The sequence below is a fragment of the Sarcophilus harrisii genome, chromosome 2, assembly GCF_902635505.1.
Source record: "Sarcophilus harrisii chromosome 2, mSarHar1.11, whole genome shotgun sequence".
In the NCBI taxonomy this organism is placed as follows: domain Eukaryota; kingdom Metazoa; phylum Chordata; class Mammalia; order Dasyuromorphia; family Dasyuridae; genus Sarcophilus; species Sarcophilus harrisii.
In genome coordinates this window covers 585,778,486-585,792,437 of record NC_045427.1, presented here as the reverse complement: position 1 = coordinate 585,792,437, position 13,952 = coordinate 585,778,486, and the positions used below count along the sequence as shown (strand labels likewise).

The following is a 13,952-nucleotide window of genomic DNA, read 5'->3' as shown; positions in this document are numbered from 1 at the left end:
TGAGAGGAATATGATAGATTTGAAGCAACTTGAGAAGTAAACCTGGAAAGAATTCTTTTTAGAGGTATCAAACTGCCATTTAACTGACCGTTCTGGTAGAGTAGATGGAAGTGAATCTAGAGAGAAGTAACAGTTTGTAGAACATGAAAAAGCCTTCTGTACAATGTAGAATTTAGGCTGAGTCTTGAAGGAAGCAAGGAAAATTAAAAAGTAGAAGTGAGGAAGATGACCATTCCAGGTACAAAGGATGGCTATCCCCTATAAAGATGTAAAAACAGGAATTGAGGAACAAAGCATTGAGGAACATTAAGTGAGCCAATGTGGATGGATCATAGAGTATGTGGAAGTAAATAAAATATTGAAAAAGTAGGAAAGATCAAGTTGTGAAGAGATTTAAGGGTCAAAAAAGACTTTAAATTTGATCTTCAAAAAGATAGTGAGTTACTGGAATTTAATAAGGGTGTTTTGCTTTGTTTAGACAGACCTGGGCTTTATGAAAATCACTCTGACAGATGGTTTGGGGTAGAAAATCTCGGTACAGGCAGACTAATTAAAAGACTATTGAATTAGTCCAAGTGAGCAGTGATAAGGCATTGTACTAGGGTGGTAGCTATATGAGTAGAGATATGTTTAAATGAGATATAAATGTCAAGATCTGGTAAGGACAGAATATATGGGGTTAAGAATGAAGAACAAGGATGACAGAAGTTGTAACCCTGGGTAATGAAAAGATAGTAATAAGGAAAGTTTAAAAGGTAGAAGGGGGTTGGTAGATGAATGAGTTCTATTTTAGATATGTTGAGTTTGAGATGCCTACAAAACACCCAGAATGAAATATCCAAAAGGAGATTCATTTAATTTCTCCCTTTACTTACCTTCCCTATTTCTGTTAATGGCACTATCTCCCCATTCACCCCAGCTGATAACCTATCATGCTTGATTAATTCTCTCATTTTAAGATCTTAATAATTTGATAAATCTTGTTTGTCTTAAAAAAAACTCTGGTATCTGCTCATTTTTCTCCATTCATATGTACATGATGTAGCCATACACTATACCAGGGCCTTCTCATCACCTGCCTTGATTCAATTTTACAAGTCCCCACCATGTGTTAGAAATTGTAGAACAGAACCAAACATTAAACAGTCTCTTATCTATTGGAAAGAAAGCAACATAAGCAGAGGTTAATTAAATCTATCATGACAGCAAAATAAGCTACAGCATATTTATGACCATGTCACTTTCACAACTCCCTATGGCCTCTAGTATAAAATAAAATTTCAGCCTGACGTTTATAGCTCTACACAATTCTGTTCCAACCTGCCTTTTTAGTTTTGCTTCAGAGTTTTCTTTTACCAAATTGAATTACTAGGCAATCTTTGAACCCAGCCTTTCATTTTTTTTTTTAAACTAGGGATGTACACAGTCAATCCCCCATGCCTTAAATGTGCTCCTTTAGCTCTCAGAATTCTTATCTTTCTTCAAGAATTACTGCAATTGCCACCTCCTTTTTGAAGTCCCCATTTGTAATATTCACTCTCTCTCTCTCCAAAATACCGTGTGTGTGTGTGTGTGTGTGTGTGTGTATGTGTGTATGTGTAGATACACATGTGGGGGCTAATATAGGTGTATGAGTACTAGCATAGCACCTTTCATACTATATAAATAAAAAAATAGCATTTATTAGCACTTGCTAACATGCAAAGCACTGGGCTTTAGAAATAGAAAACTAGGACAATTCCTATTCTTGAGGAGCTCATTTTCTGATAGGGGAGACAAAGATACAGTAAGGTGTAACCACAGGGACTTGATAGATAGGCTTGTTGAAAAACTGCTCCTCTGATCCTTGAAAGAATCCTGTAAGGTTACCTCTGTAACCTTGGACAAATCATTGAGTTTTTCCAGACCCTCATTTGTAAAACTGGGGTAACATCTTCACCTGCTCTGCTAAGATTATTACCCAATAAATAAGGATATAAATATCAGTTATTTTTTTATTGAAGCTTTTTATTTTCAAAACATATGCAAGGATAATTTTTCAGCATTGGTCCTTGCAAAACTTCGTATTCCAATCCCTGTCCCAGATGGCAAGTTATCCAATATATGTTAAATCGAATATAGGCATACATATTTATACAATTATCTTGATGCGCAAGAAAAATCTGATCAAAAAGGAAGAAAAATGAGAAAATAAAATTCAAGCAAACAACAACAAATGATGTTATGCTGTAATCCACACTCAGTTCCCACAGTCCTTTTTCTGGGTATAGATGTCTCTCATCATTAGAAAATTGTTGGAACTGGCCTGAACATCTCTCATTGTTGAGAAGAGCCACATCCATCAGAATTGATTATCGTATAATCTTGCTGTTACCGTGCACAATAATTTCTTGGTTCTGCTCTTTTCACTTAGCATCAGTTTCTGTAAGTCTCTCCAGGCCTCTCAGAAATCATCCGGCTGATCATTTCTTATAGAATAATAACATTTCATAACATTCACAGTATCAGTTATTTTAACATTAATAATATCAGTGATTGATTTTAGATATAGAAGGCTAACAAGAAAAACTGATTAATTTTGTTTCATTAAAAATTATTTCAATGATATCAATTATGACATTATCCCCCTGTGTATATAATGGTATATAATGACAAATTTAAATTCTGACCTTCAGAAATAGTAAAACTAAAAAAAAATTATAATAACTTTTTATTTTTCAAAATATATGTAAAGATAGCTTTCAACATTCATTCTTGCAAAATCTTGTGTTTCAAATTTTTCTTCCTCCTTCCTCTCCTCCCCCTCTTCCCTAGAGAGCAAGTAATCCAATATAAGTTAAACATATACAATTCTTCTAAACATATTTCCACATTTATTAGATCAAAAGAGTAAAAAAAAAAAAAAAAAAAAAGAGAAAGATAAAAGCAAGCAAGCAGCAGCAACAACAAAGGTAAAAATATTATGTTGTGATCCACATTCACTCTCATAGTCCTTTTCTGGATGTGGATAGCTCTTTCTATCACATCTATTGGAATGGCCTTGAATCACCCCATTGTTGAAATGAGTCAAGTACATCACAGTTGATCATCACATAATCTTTTTTTTTTTTAATTATAGCTTTTTATTTACAAGTTATATGCATGGGTAATTTTTCAGCACTGACCCTTGCAAAACCTTCTGTTTTCCCTTCCTTCCCTCTCCCCCCTTATGGCAGGTAGACCAATACATGTTAAATAATATATTAAATACAATATATGTATATATATCCACAGTTATTTTGCTGCACCAGAAGAATTGGACTTTGAAATAATGTAAAATTAACCTGAGGAGGAAATCAAAATGCAAGCGGACAAAAACAAAGGGATTGGAAATGCTATGTAGTGGTTCACACTCATTTCCCAGAGTTCTTTTGCTGGGTGTAGCTGGTTCTATTCATTATTGAACAAGTGGAACTGATTTGGTTCATCTCATTGTTGAAGAGAGACACATCCATTAGAATGATCATCACATAATCTTATTGTTGCTGTGCACAATGTTCTCTTAGTTCTACTCTCACTTCAATCAACATCAGTTCATGTAAGTCCAGGCTTTTCTGAAATCACCCTGCTCATCATTTCCTATAGAGCAATAATATTCCATAATATTCATATATCATAATTTATTCAGGCAGCCCCTAACTGATGGAAATCCACTGCAGTTTCCAGTTCCTTGCTATTACAAAAAGGACTGCTACAAACATTTTTGCACATGTGAGTCCTTTTTTCTTTTTATGATTTCTTTTGGATACAGACCCAGTAGAGATACTGATGGATCAAAGAATGTGCAGTTTGACAGCCATCTAGGCATGAAACTAAAAATCTGTAAGAAAATCTATTATCTAATCCTCATCCATAGAAAGAACTATGAAGACTGAATTCAGATCAAAGCATCCTATTTTCACCTTTTTATTTTGTTTTGTTTTTTCTTTCTTGTGATTTTTCATTTTTGCTCTGGTTTTTCTTTCCCAACATAATCTGAAAACATGTTAAAATGATAGTGCACATACAACTTATTGTTTGCTGTCCTAGAGATAGGGGGGGCAGGAATAAGAAAGAAAAAAATTTGTAACTCAAAATCTTACAAAAATGAAGGTTGAAAACTATTTTTACATGTAATTAGAAAAACAAAATACTATAAAAAAAAGAAAATATATCTTAAAGCTTCATTTGACCCAATTGATTTTCCCAAGAGAGAAAAGATCATTTAATTTCTGGGAAATACAATCACTAAAAATTTTCATTTATCTTTGAAAACCACAAGTATAAAACAAAGTAAAACAGAAAAAAACTGTGGCAGTTTTTGTCATTGATGAACTTTATTAAAGCTGCAAATTTGGAAACATTTAGAACTTACACATAATATGGGGCCCAGTGGAGAGGTGTATGTCTACTAAATTTACTCTTTAGTTAATATAAAAATACAGCGTTGTTCAACAAACACTTATTAAATGTCTGTGCAAAAAACAAAACAAAACAAAACAAAAAAACATCAAACAGTTTTGGCCCTTAAGAAGCTGAGTTTCTATTTTGGGCTGGGAGATAAACAATTCTAAGTTGATAAAAAGTAATACAAGAGTAAGAAAATTAAGAAAGGATTTTGAAAAGTAGAGAAGAAGAAAAATATGGTGAATTGTGACTAAAGCCTGAAATGCAGAGTAATTAGTCATGCTAAGCAAAGTTGACTCTTAGTTGGCCGAATTTTTATCTGTTGACTGATGGTGCTCCCAAGTCAATGAATGAAAGACAATGAAAGAAAATATGCCTTTGAAAGCTTATGTAAGGAAGAAGATCTAATAGCTTAAGAATTTCTATATCCTTTTAATTGCTTTTTTTTTTTTTAATATCATGGATATGAAATTAGTTAACTGAGAAAAAACTCAAAAGTTAGTAGAACATGGAATTAACTACCACTGATTCAGAAGGAAAGTAGAAGAGGGAGAGAATGGTGCTACTTTGACAAGAAACATTTACTAAGAGCACATTAAGTACTTGACATTGTGCTAAGCATTAAGGAATGCAAAGACAAAAGTTAAACAGTCCCAGCTCTTGAGTATATTATGGTCTAGTTCTTTTGGGAGGAAAACACTAATAACTGGTGCAATCAGGAAAGGTAAAATGTATAAGGTGGCTGCTAAGACGTCAGTCTTGAAGGCCCTAAGAATTCTATGACATGGACTTGTGTGAATTCTAAGAGTGGGTGACAGCCAGTGAAAATGCAAGACAAGAGGCAGCATTCTATGTGAACAAGAAAGGCTGGATCTCAGAAGGAGTAATGTGTAATAGAGTTGGAAATGTGAGCTGGGGTCAAATTGTAAAGATTTTTAAATGGCTACAAATTTTGTAAGTCAGTAAAAAAGCAACTAACTAATAAAAAGCAAACTAATAAGTCAAAGAGTTAAAAGCCAAGTAATAGGCTGGGGAAATAAGCAAACAGAAAAAGATTCTGACCATAGAAAATTACTTTGGTGACAAGAAAAATCCAAACACACACACAGATAACAAAGTCAAAGTTCCTACATCCAAAATTTCCAGAAAAAAAAAATTAGGTGTAGAACGTATACTAGATTTGAGGTCAGACTACTGGGTTCAGGTTTGGGTCTATCATTCCCTTCTAATGTAGCATTGGGCAAATCCCTTCATCACAAAGAATGGAGCTGGTAAATGGACTGCTACATATGTAGAAAGCCATGAACATTAGCTTGTAATAAGGCTGGTAAAACAGGTGGGTGCTCTCTTTCCCCAAATTTCTAATGGCTAGGCTCTGGGTTCAATAATATTTTTGCTCTTAAGTTCAGAAATTTAACTGTTTCAGTGTTTTGTTTTGATTTTTCATACTCATTAGCTTCCATTTGCTCAAATCTTACTTTTAAGGAGTTATTTTCCTCAGTGAATTTTTGTACCTCCTTTTCCATTTTGCTTTTTAAGGCATTCTTCTTATTAGTTTTTTGTACTTACTTTTGCATCACTCATTTTTCTTCCCAATTTTTCCTCTACTTCTCTTGATTTTCAAAATCCCTTTTGAACTCTTCCATGGCCAGAAACCAATTCTTAATTTTTCTGGAGGATTTGGATTTAGGAATTTTGACTTTGTTAACTTCTTGTGTGTGTGTGTGTATGTGTTTGGCTCTTCCTTGTCACCAAAGTAATTTTCTATGATCAGAATCTTTTTCTATTTGCTCATTTCCCCAGCCTATTACTCAGCTTTTAATTTTTTGTTTAAAGTATAATTTCTGTTTCTAGGATTTAGGATGCAATGTCTCAAGCATCAGGAATTTATGTGCAGCAGTTTTCAGGGATCCATAACTTTTCAGTTCTTCCAAGGTGATATGATACAAGGAGAAGCGTGTTTACTACTTTGCTGGCCTATGCTCTGGTCTGTAATTGACCACAAGCACTCTTTTCTGCTGTGGAACGGTGAAGAGGTTCTGACTGAAAATTCTAGTGTGCTAGTGCTCCTTCTTGCCCTGGGATTGTTGAGCCAGGACTATATCTTAGATCTCAGTATGGGCAAAGCAACAGAGTCCTGCCTCAATATTAGTAAAGAGACCTCCCTTTAGTTTTTCGACCCCCTTACTAGGGACTGAGACCTCTGGAAGAAATCACTGCTATTACTGACAATTTAGTGGTTCCCAGGGCTTGTCCCTGGTTTGCTGGTTTCCCAAGGCCCTCTCATCCTAGTGAAATAAACCTTTTCTGCTGACCTTCAAATTGTCTTTGGTGTCTGGGGGCTGAGAGGTCTGGAAACTATCAGTGCCGCCACTGATTCAGAGGCCTCAAAGCCTGCTGCTGGTTTGCTGGTGCTGGAGGGGCCTGTGCCAGGACTGTGCTGTTCTCCCACCCCAGTGCAACAGATGTTTCCTGCTGACCCTCTAAATTGTCTTTGGCTGAAAATTGTTTGACTCAGTCTTTTTGTTGGTTTTAATACTCTAAAGTTTGTTTAGAGTCATTATTTAAAGGTATTTGGAGTTTAGGGGGAGGAGCTTGCAAAAGTCCCTGCCTTTACTTCACCATGCAGACTGAGTATTTATTTCTTCTTACAGGACTTTGTATCTACCACTCATTTCACCTTTCCCTTTTTTGTAATCTCTTCCCCCTTTTGTTTGTAATCTTCAGAGCTCTATCACTGCTATGTCTTCACTCTTGAGAGCAGCATTTATTTAGATAATGAATCATTCAGTGGAATATGGTGCTCTGCAGGGCAAGTGAGGCATCAAAGTTACATGAGAACACACTCTGTTTTCTCCTTTTATAAGAAGTAACAAAATCTTTCATCTTCCTTTTCCATGTTAGTACCTGGTGGTATAGTCCATTACTCACTGAATTTAGATAAAGAACAGTTAGGTTTCTTGACTGAGAAATAGGAACATCACATGCCAGGTAAAACAAATCACCTACCCTGAGACTCAATGGAGAAGCCTCAAGAGCTATGCCTAAGAGCTGGGAAAATAACATCATTCCTCTGTCCTCAACATCCTGTCCACCAGCCACTGTCACCACTCAAGGTAATAACCCTAATGGTGATATGACTTGTTCCACTCTTCCTCCACCAGCAACAGTTACTGAAGACTCATCTAAGAAAGTTCTCATCACCAAAGTCCTTGATGCTTTCAAATTGTTCAGCTTAGAAAGGGACATTGAAAGAAAAATGAGCCTTAAGAACTAGTGGGCCTTTCAGCTGAAGACTTTTGTATGTGTTGTCTTCCCCATTAGAAGGTAGACTGTCTTGCTCTTCTATTTATATCACCAATACTTTACACATAATAAGGCTCTTTCATTCACTTTTCCTTTTCCTTCTGTTTGGACTTCTTTCTTGTCTTTTCTATCTCTGTCAAATCCGGGATTACTTGAAAAGACCAGCCCTTGAATTGGAGCCTTTTCCTTTTTTACTCAATTAACCAGCAAACAGTTATTAATTGCCCACTGTGTGCCAGACACTGTGCTAAGTGCTGGAGATACAAAAAGAGGCAAAAGAAAGTCCAGCCCTCAAAAAGCTTGCAATCCAATGGAGCTAATGGTCAGAAAACTAAGGAACCATACAGCATATCAGTTTCTCCAGTTCTTTAGATATTTTCAAAAAGGTTCTGTATTTTTCTTTCTTAATTTCAGATTTGGAACTATTCTGGACATGCAAAGATCAGAAGATATGTTCCCTTGTTCTACCTAATTAAAGAAACTGCAAAAAAACAACAAAAAAAAAACCCAATGGTTTATTATTATTATTAATCAATATTTTATTATGAAAGGGGAACTAAATGTATCTGGCCCTAATACATACAATTATATTTCTCTAATTCATTACAGGTTACAAAAAAAGTCTGAAGGGAAAAGAAGAGTGAAAGAATACAATATCTAAGAAAAGGATTTTGATTTTTAGGTCAAGGCATAAGATATAGGGATGCCACACTCCTGACCAAGAACAGAGCATAACTAACAAATGTTGTTAAGAATGTACTTCCTGACAGCCTTACAAATTTAATAATAATAAAAACAAAGGTTTAAAGCTAAAATATGCTTGGAAGGAAGCAAACTGCCTAAGTACAAATATCAAGAAAGATATAAAGAGAATAGTTACAATGAATAAAGACTATCAATTGAGACACCTAGAAGTTACCACAAAGCAAAATCCTAGGAAGTCTCCAGTGGCAAAACCTAAGGCTTCAAATATTTATACTTAAGTACTCAAAGTTCACATAACAAGCTGGCTGAATTACAGATCTTAACACAAGGAGGCAAATTTGACTCCAGTGGTAACACTTGATGCTTGATAGGATAAAGTCTCTGAATGGAATAAGGACCTGAACATACATAGCTTATTCAAAAGGAAAAGATTAAGTGAAAGGGGAGCATGATATAGGAAGAAGAAATACGCAGGTGAGACAATTTAGGAAACAGAGCATGAAGTTCTGCATCTTGGTTAAGATCAATGGAAAGAGCAACAGAAATGTAGACTATATATAAAATCACTGGAACATTCTAGAGATACTGGACAAAAAAGACAAAACAATTCAGGAAACATCACGAGCCTGGAAATGGAGGCATAAAACAGCAGTGATGTGGGATTTCAAATTTTCAGTTATTTGCTAGAGCAATATCCCCATCAAAAGCAGAGCACTTATTAACTTCTTGACATGTCTAAATGACAATTTCAACTTTCAAAAGGTGAGGGAATCAGTAAAGAATCTTATTCCAATAGAGAAGTTCTATGTGCTGGGGGGTGACAGGGCTTACTCCTTACTCTTGTTTTATCCCCATTTGTGATCAAGTGATATTTAATTCCTTGCTGTTTCTTAAAGTTGACACTATCTCCCTTTTGGGTATCTTCATTTACTGTCCCCCATACTTACAATTTGCTTCCCCAATCCTTTTCTTTAGAACTCTTTCCTCTTCATCTCCATTTACTATTTTCTCTGGCTTCCTTTACATTTCAGCTAAAATCCTACCCTCTGCAAGAAGCCTTCCTTGAGTTCCTCTTAATGCTAGGGTCTTTCTTCTGTTGCACATTTCCAGTTTATTCTGTATATAGCTTCTTTTTACATAACATGTGTGGAATGGTTCTCTAAGAATACTATTAGGTTGGTGCACTTGACTAGCAAAACATTTTGGGAACTAATATGGAATTATCTGTTGTCTTGACTCCCTTGACTTAAAGACTCTAGGCATAATCCTCTGGAAAATCAGTTACAAAAAAGAAAGGTTTTATATATATATATATATGTTTTTTTTTTTGGGGGGGGGGAAGTTAATGCAGTAAGCACCTTATCACATCAATCTTTTTTTTTGGGAGGGGGCAGACTGGTTAATTATATAGAACTCTTCCATATATAATAATAACAGACAGCCACCATTTATTTGTTCTTTTTAGGTTTGCAAAGCATTTTGCAAATACTTCATTTTATCTCAACTCTTTTAGAGATTGTTAGGAGAGAGAGTTTAAATCAAGCTGATCACTGGCAAGTATTCTAGGGAAAAATTATATTTTAGGATAAACAATGAAAAATAATAACGTACAAAATGAAAATCTGATACCTAATCAGAAAATTCAATTCCATTTGGCATGTTTTTCCCATAAGGACTCAACACATATCCCTAACTGAAAGTGATTTAATTCTATAATGAAAAGTATTTAAGACTAAAGAGTTTCCTGGGTTTTTTTTTAAGCCAACAAAATGAAAATTTAGAGAAAAAGTAAATTCTTGCAAGACTTTGCTGATATTTCTTCCCAGTTTCTTGAAACTAGAATTTTTCTAAACGTTTCCCTTACCTTACATACTACTCCTCATGGCTCTTTTTCCATTGTCAGTGGCTCTTATATTACCATGATTGTTTTGGGGGAAAACCCATGACTTTTTAAAACAGTAATTATTTGGCTAGGAATCCAAGGAAAACAAAGTTCTCTCATTCGCTACATTGTCTCTTTTAGTGGTTTCATCAGTTTCCAAGGGTTTAACTATCATCTCTATGTGACCAGTCTACATATCCAGATCTTTATACACAGCTACAGAATTTCTTTCTATAACTAAACTTACACCATCAACTGGATGTCACATAGCTCCAAATTTCTAAAAGAGAACTCATCTTTCTCCCTAACTTTCTCTACAACCCCGCCTCTTCTCAGAACTCCCCTATTTCTATTAAGGGGAAATACTATTCTTCTAATCATCCAGGTTCATGAGTGCTCAATCCTGAATTCTCTTCCCTCAAATATTGATTCAGTATATCTCTCAAATCTGACCCTTTATCTTTGTTCATACTGCTACCACCCTTTTCATCTCTATCTGGAATACAATAGACTTCTAACTTATATCCTGTACTCAAGTCTCTCTTCTACTTCATCCTCCACATAGAAAACAAAAATTAGATCTTATTCAAAAGAGTTGGCTTAGTAGTAGGTCACTTCCCAGCTAAAAAAAAGTCCCAGTAGCTCCCTATTGCTTTTGGGATAAAACATACTCTTCTGTTTAGCATTAACATTCACAGTAGGGCTTCTGCTCATCTTTCTAAAATTAATTCACATTACTCTTTACATAAAACTCTAAAGTTTTGACAAATTGGATTATTTACTATTCCTCACAATCAAAGGGGCGTATTTATTAGAACCTGAATGTATACTATAAGTATTAATGTATCATTTAAGTATTATAATGTATACAAAAGTCAAAACTGTATCTATGCTTTCAACTTCTATACTTTAATGCCTTAAATGCACCCCACTCCTCACATCCAACTCTTAGAACATCAATCTTTTTTCCTAAGGTCAGTTCAAGTCCCTTCTTTTATAAGAGGTATTTCCTGATTCTCTCCAACTATGACTGCTTCTCCCACAAGTTACCTTATATTTACTTATAGAGCATTGTAGTCTCCTACAAAATGCAAACTACTTGAGGACAGAAGCTGCTTTGTTTTTCTTAATCTCTAAGAGCAGTACTAGGCACATGGTAGGCACTTCATAAATGTTGACTAATAGAGAAAAATGTAAAGTCAATTTGTCCAAATATGCCAATCTATCTTATTGTTACAAAGAACTATCCATATTAAGATTCCAACATAGCTATTTACAAAAAAAATCACTGTAACATCACATAGTTTATAAAGGTTACAAAATTACTCTCTCCAAAGGAAAGCAAAATAAATGTACAAATTCTATTCATTATTTAAAAATTAAGAACAGTTCTCTTGTAATCTTATTAACCATTTGGACTGAATTTATAAAGTATAACTAAAAAAAAGTCCAACCTTGCATTAATTTTTCTTTCAGCCTCTCCCCTATTCTTGTCTCCTCCCCTTCCCCTTTAACTTCTTATAATCAGTAATTAGAGGCAAGGTTAGGGGTAGGGAAGTTGTTGAGAAAACATGAGGTCTCTGGACAAAGGTGTGAGGAGGAGAAACCAAAGTAACTACAGATATCTAGATTGTATTTTTACTGATCTTCAAAGGCTTTTTACTAAAATGCCTTTCTCAAAGAATAATGGAATCTTATCTTCATATTATATTATTTGTTACATTCCCCCAACTCAGGAAGCAACTGTTTTGCTATAATCCACATTGCCTACCATGCCAAAGACTGTATCAATTAAAAAGGCCTTAGACAAAATTATATTGTAACAGGAAAAGCAAGTCTTTGATGATCTCTCCCCTTGATTTTTGGACTCCTGCCTCTACCTAGCATACTCATAATGCTCTTTCTCTCCTGTTTTAGTAAGATGGGTGAGGGTGGGTGAAACGATTTTTTTGTTCATTGAAGAAATAAAATAACCCCTCCCAACTTAATGTAAGCTTTAAATGAAAAACAAAAACAAACACGTGAATTTCACAAATCGTAAAATGATATGCTAATGTTAGATTTTAATACTTCTTAGGAAAGATGGGAAACCCCTCCTAACGAAAAGTTTGGGTAGGCCTACTACCAAACAAAATTCCCAAGTAGTTGTATTACGGCCCGCAATTTGTCCAGAATCCTTTTGTTCCATCCACTTTTCAAACTAGGCCTTTTTCTAATCCCCTCCTCCCCGACAACCTCAATCAAAATTTTCAATTTTAGTGTCTAATAAGACAAGGCCAAAAGTATGACAGCAAATCTGCGAAACTAATTGCGTACTCCCTCCTGGCACCCCTTCTTCTTCCCCAACATAATTTTGTCCTTGAATTTCTAATAGCTCCGACTGGCTCTTTGCTTTAAGTCGCAATTTATGCCAGACTTGGTTGTGTAACAAATGTAGCTGAATTGAATCGAATCTTATCTTCCGTAGCTACGACGCGAACGCTGATGGCTATTTTCCCTCTTCGCTCCCTCCCATCAGCATGTCCTTAGAACTCGGGCCTTTCGTGCCTTAACACAAGATTTAATGGGAGAAATTTCGGGAGCGCGTGAGGGAAGAGCCTCTCTACCCTTCACATCACACCCCAAGTGAGTAAGGTAGCCGGGGTCCCGGACAAAACCGAGTTATCTGGACAGGAAATCCAGGTGAGGACTTGGAGAGATTAAAAACAAACACATAAAATGCCACCTAAATGGTGGGTGGGGTGAAGGGTCCGCAACTCCCCTCCCCCTTCTCCAGTGGCCAGGACCCCGGTTCGCGGGGGATGCAGGAGGTGTCCCGGGCCCGGGCGCTGGGGGAGAGGGGCTGCAAGTTCCCGAGGACCCGGGCCGGGGGGGGGGTAGAGAGGCTCTTGGGGGGGGGGGGGCGTGCGTCTTACTTCCGGCCGCCCGCGGCCCCCTAAGTGAGTTACCTGCGGCGAAGTGGAGGGGGGTGGACTTCCTGCCCGCCGTGTCGCGGCTGTTCACCTTCTCTGGGGTCACCAACTTTTTGACGCGCTCCACGTCCCCGTTCCGACAAGCCTCGAACAGCTCCCGGGCCGCGGGCTCCACAGCCTCCCCCGCCGAGGCCGCGCCCGCGCCGGGTCCTCCCCCGCCGGCGCAACGGCGGCCGGACATGATCGCGGCCAGCGGCGGCGGCGGCGGCGGCAGGAGGAGGAGGGCGAGGCCCCCGGGGAGAGACGTGCCCAGAGTCGCGGGCTGCTCCGTTCCGCTCCGCCCCGCCGTCACCGGCCCTGGCGCAGCACCAGGACCATGGCTCCCCCCTCTCCCGCAGCGATCCTCGCGCCCAGGCCCCGGGCGCCGCGAGCTCCCTCGGCCGCCCAGCCGCGCAGCGGCGCAAGCCTCCCGCCCCGCCCCCCGCTTCCGCAGCGGCGGCCGCGACGGTGGCTGCAAAGGCCCCTTGGGCTGGCTCCGGGGAGTGCGGGAGGCTCACGGGACGGTCGCCGGCGCGCGTGCGCAGAAGCGGACGCTGCGTCGGGCAGGTTTGGTTCAGAGCGGGGCGGGGCCTGTTGGGAACTGGACTCGGGGAAGGAGGCCGTGGAGGCGCAGGCGGAGCAGATTCAGGGCTTGCCTGCCATGTTGGCTGCTAGGACCCCTT

General features: G+C 37.9%; 1 protein-coding gene across 1 annotated transcript in view; it reads right to left on the bottom strand.

Moving 5' to 3' along the window:
• TNKS2 (tankyrase 2) overlaps positions 1-13,548 on the bottom strand; it is a 61,648-nt gene extending 48,100 nt beyond the window's left edge. Inside the window, exon 1 of the mRNA XM_031956037.1 lies at positions 13,267-13,548. Within this exon, the coding sequence (XP_031811897.1) occupies positions 13,267-13,471 (205 nt within the window). The 5' untranslated portion in view covers positions 13,472-13,548. The remainder of the gene's footprint in view (positions 1-13,266) is intronic.
• Between the last annotated feature and the right edge of the window lie 404 nt (positions 13,549-13,952).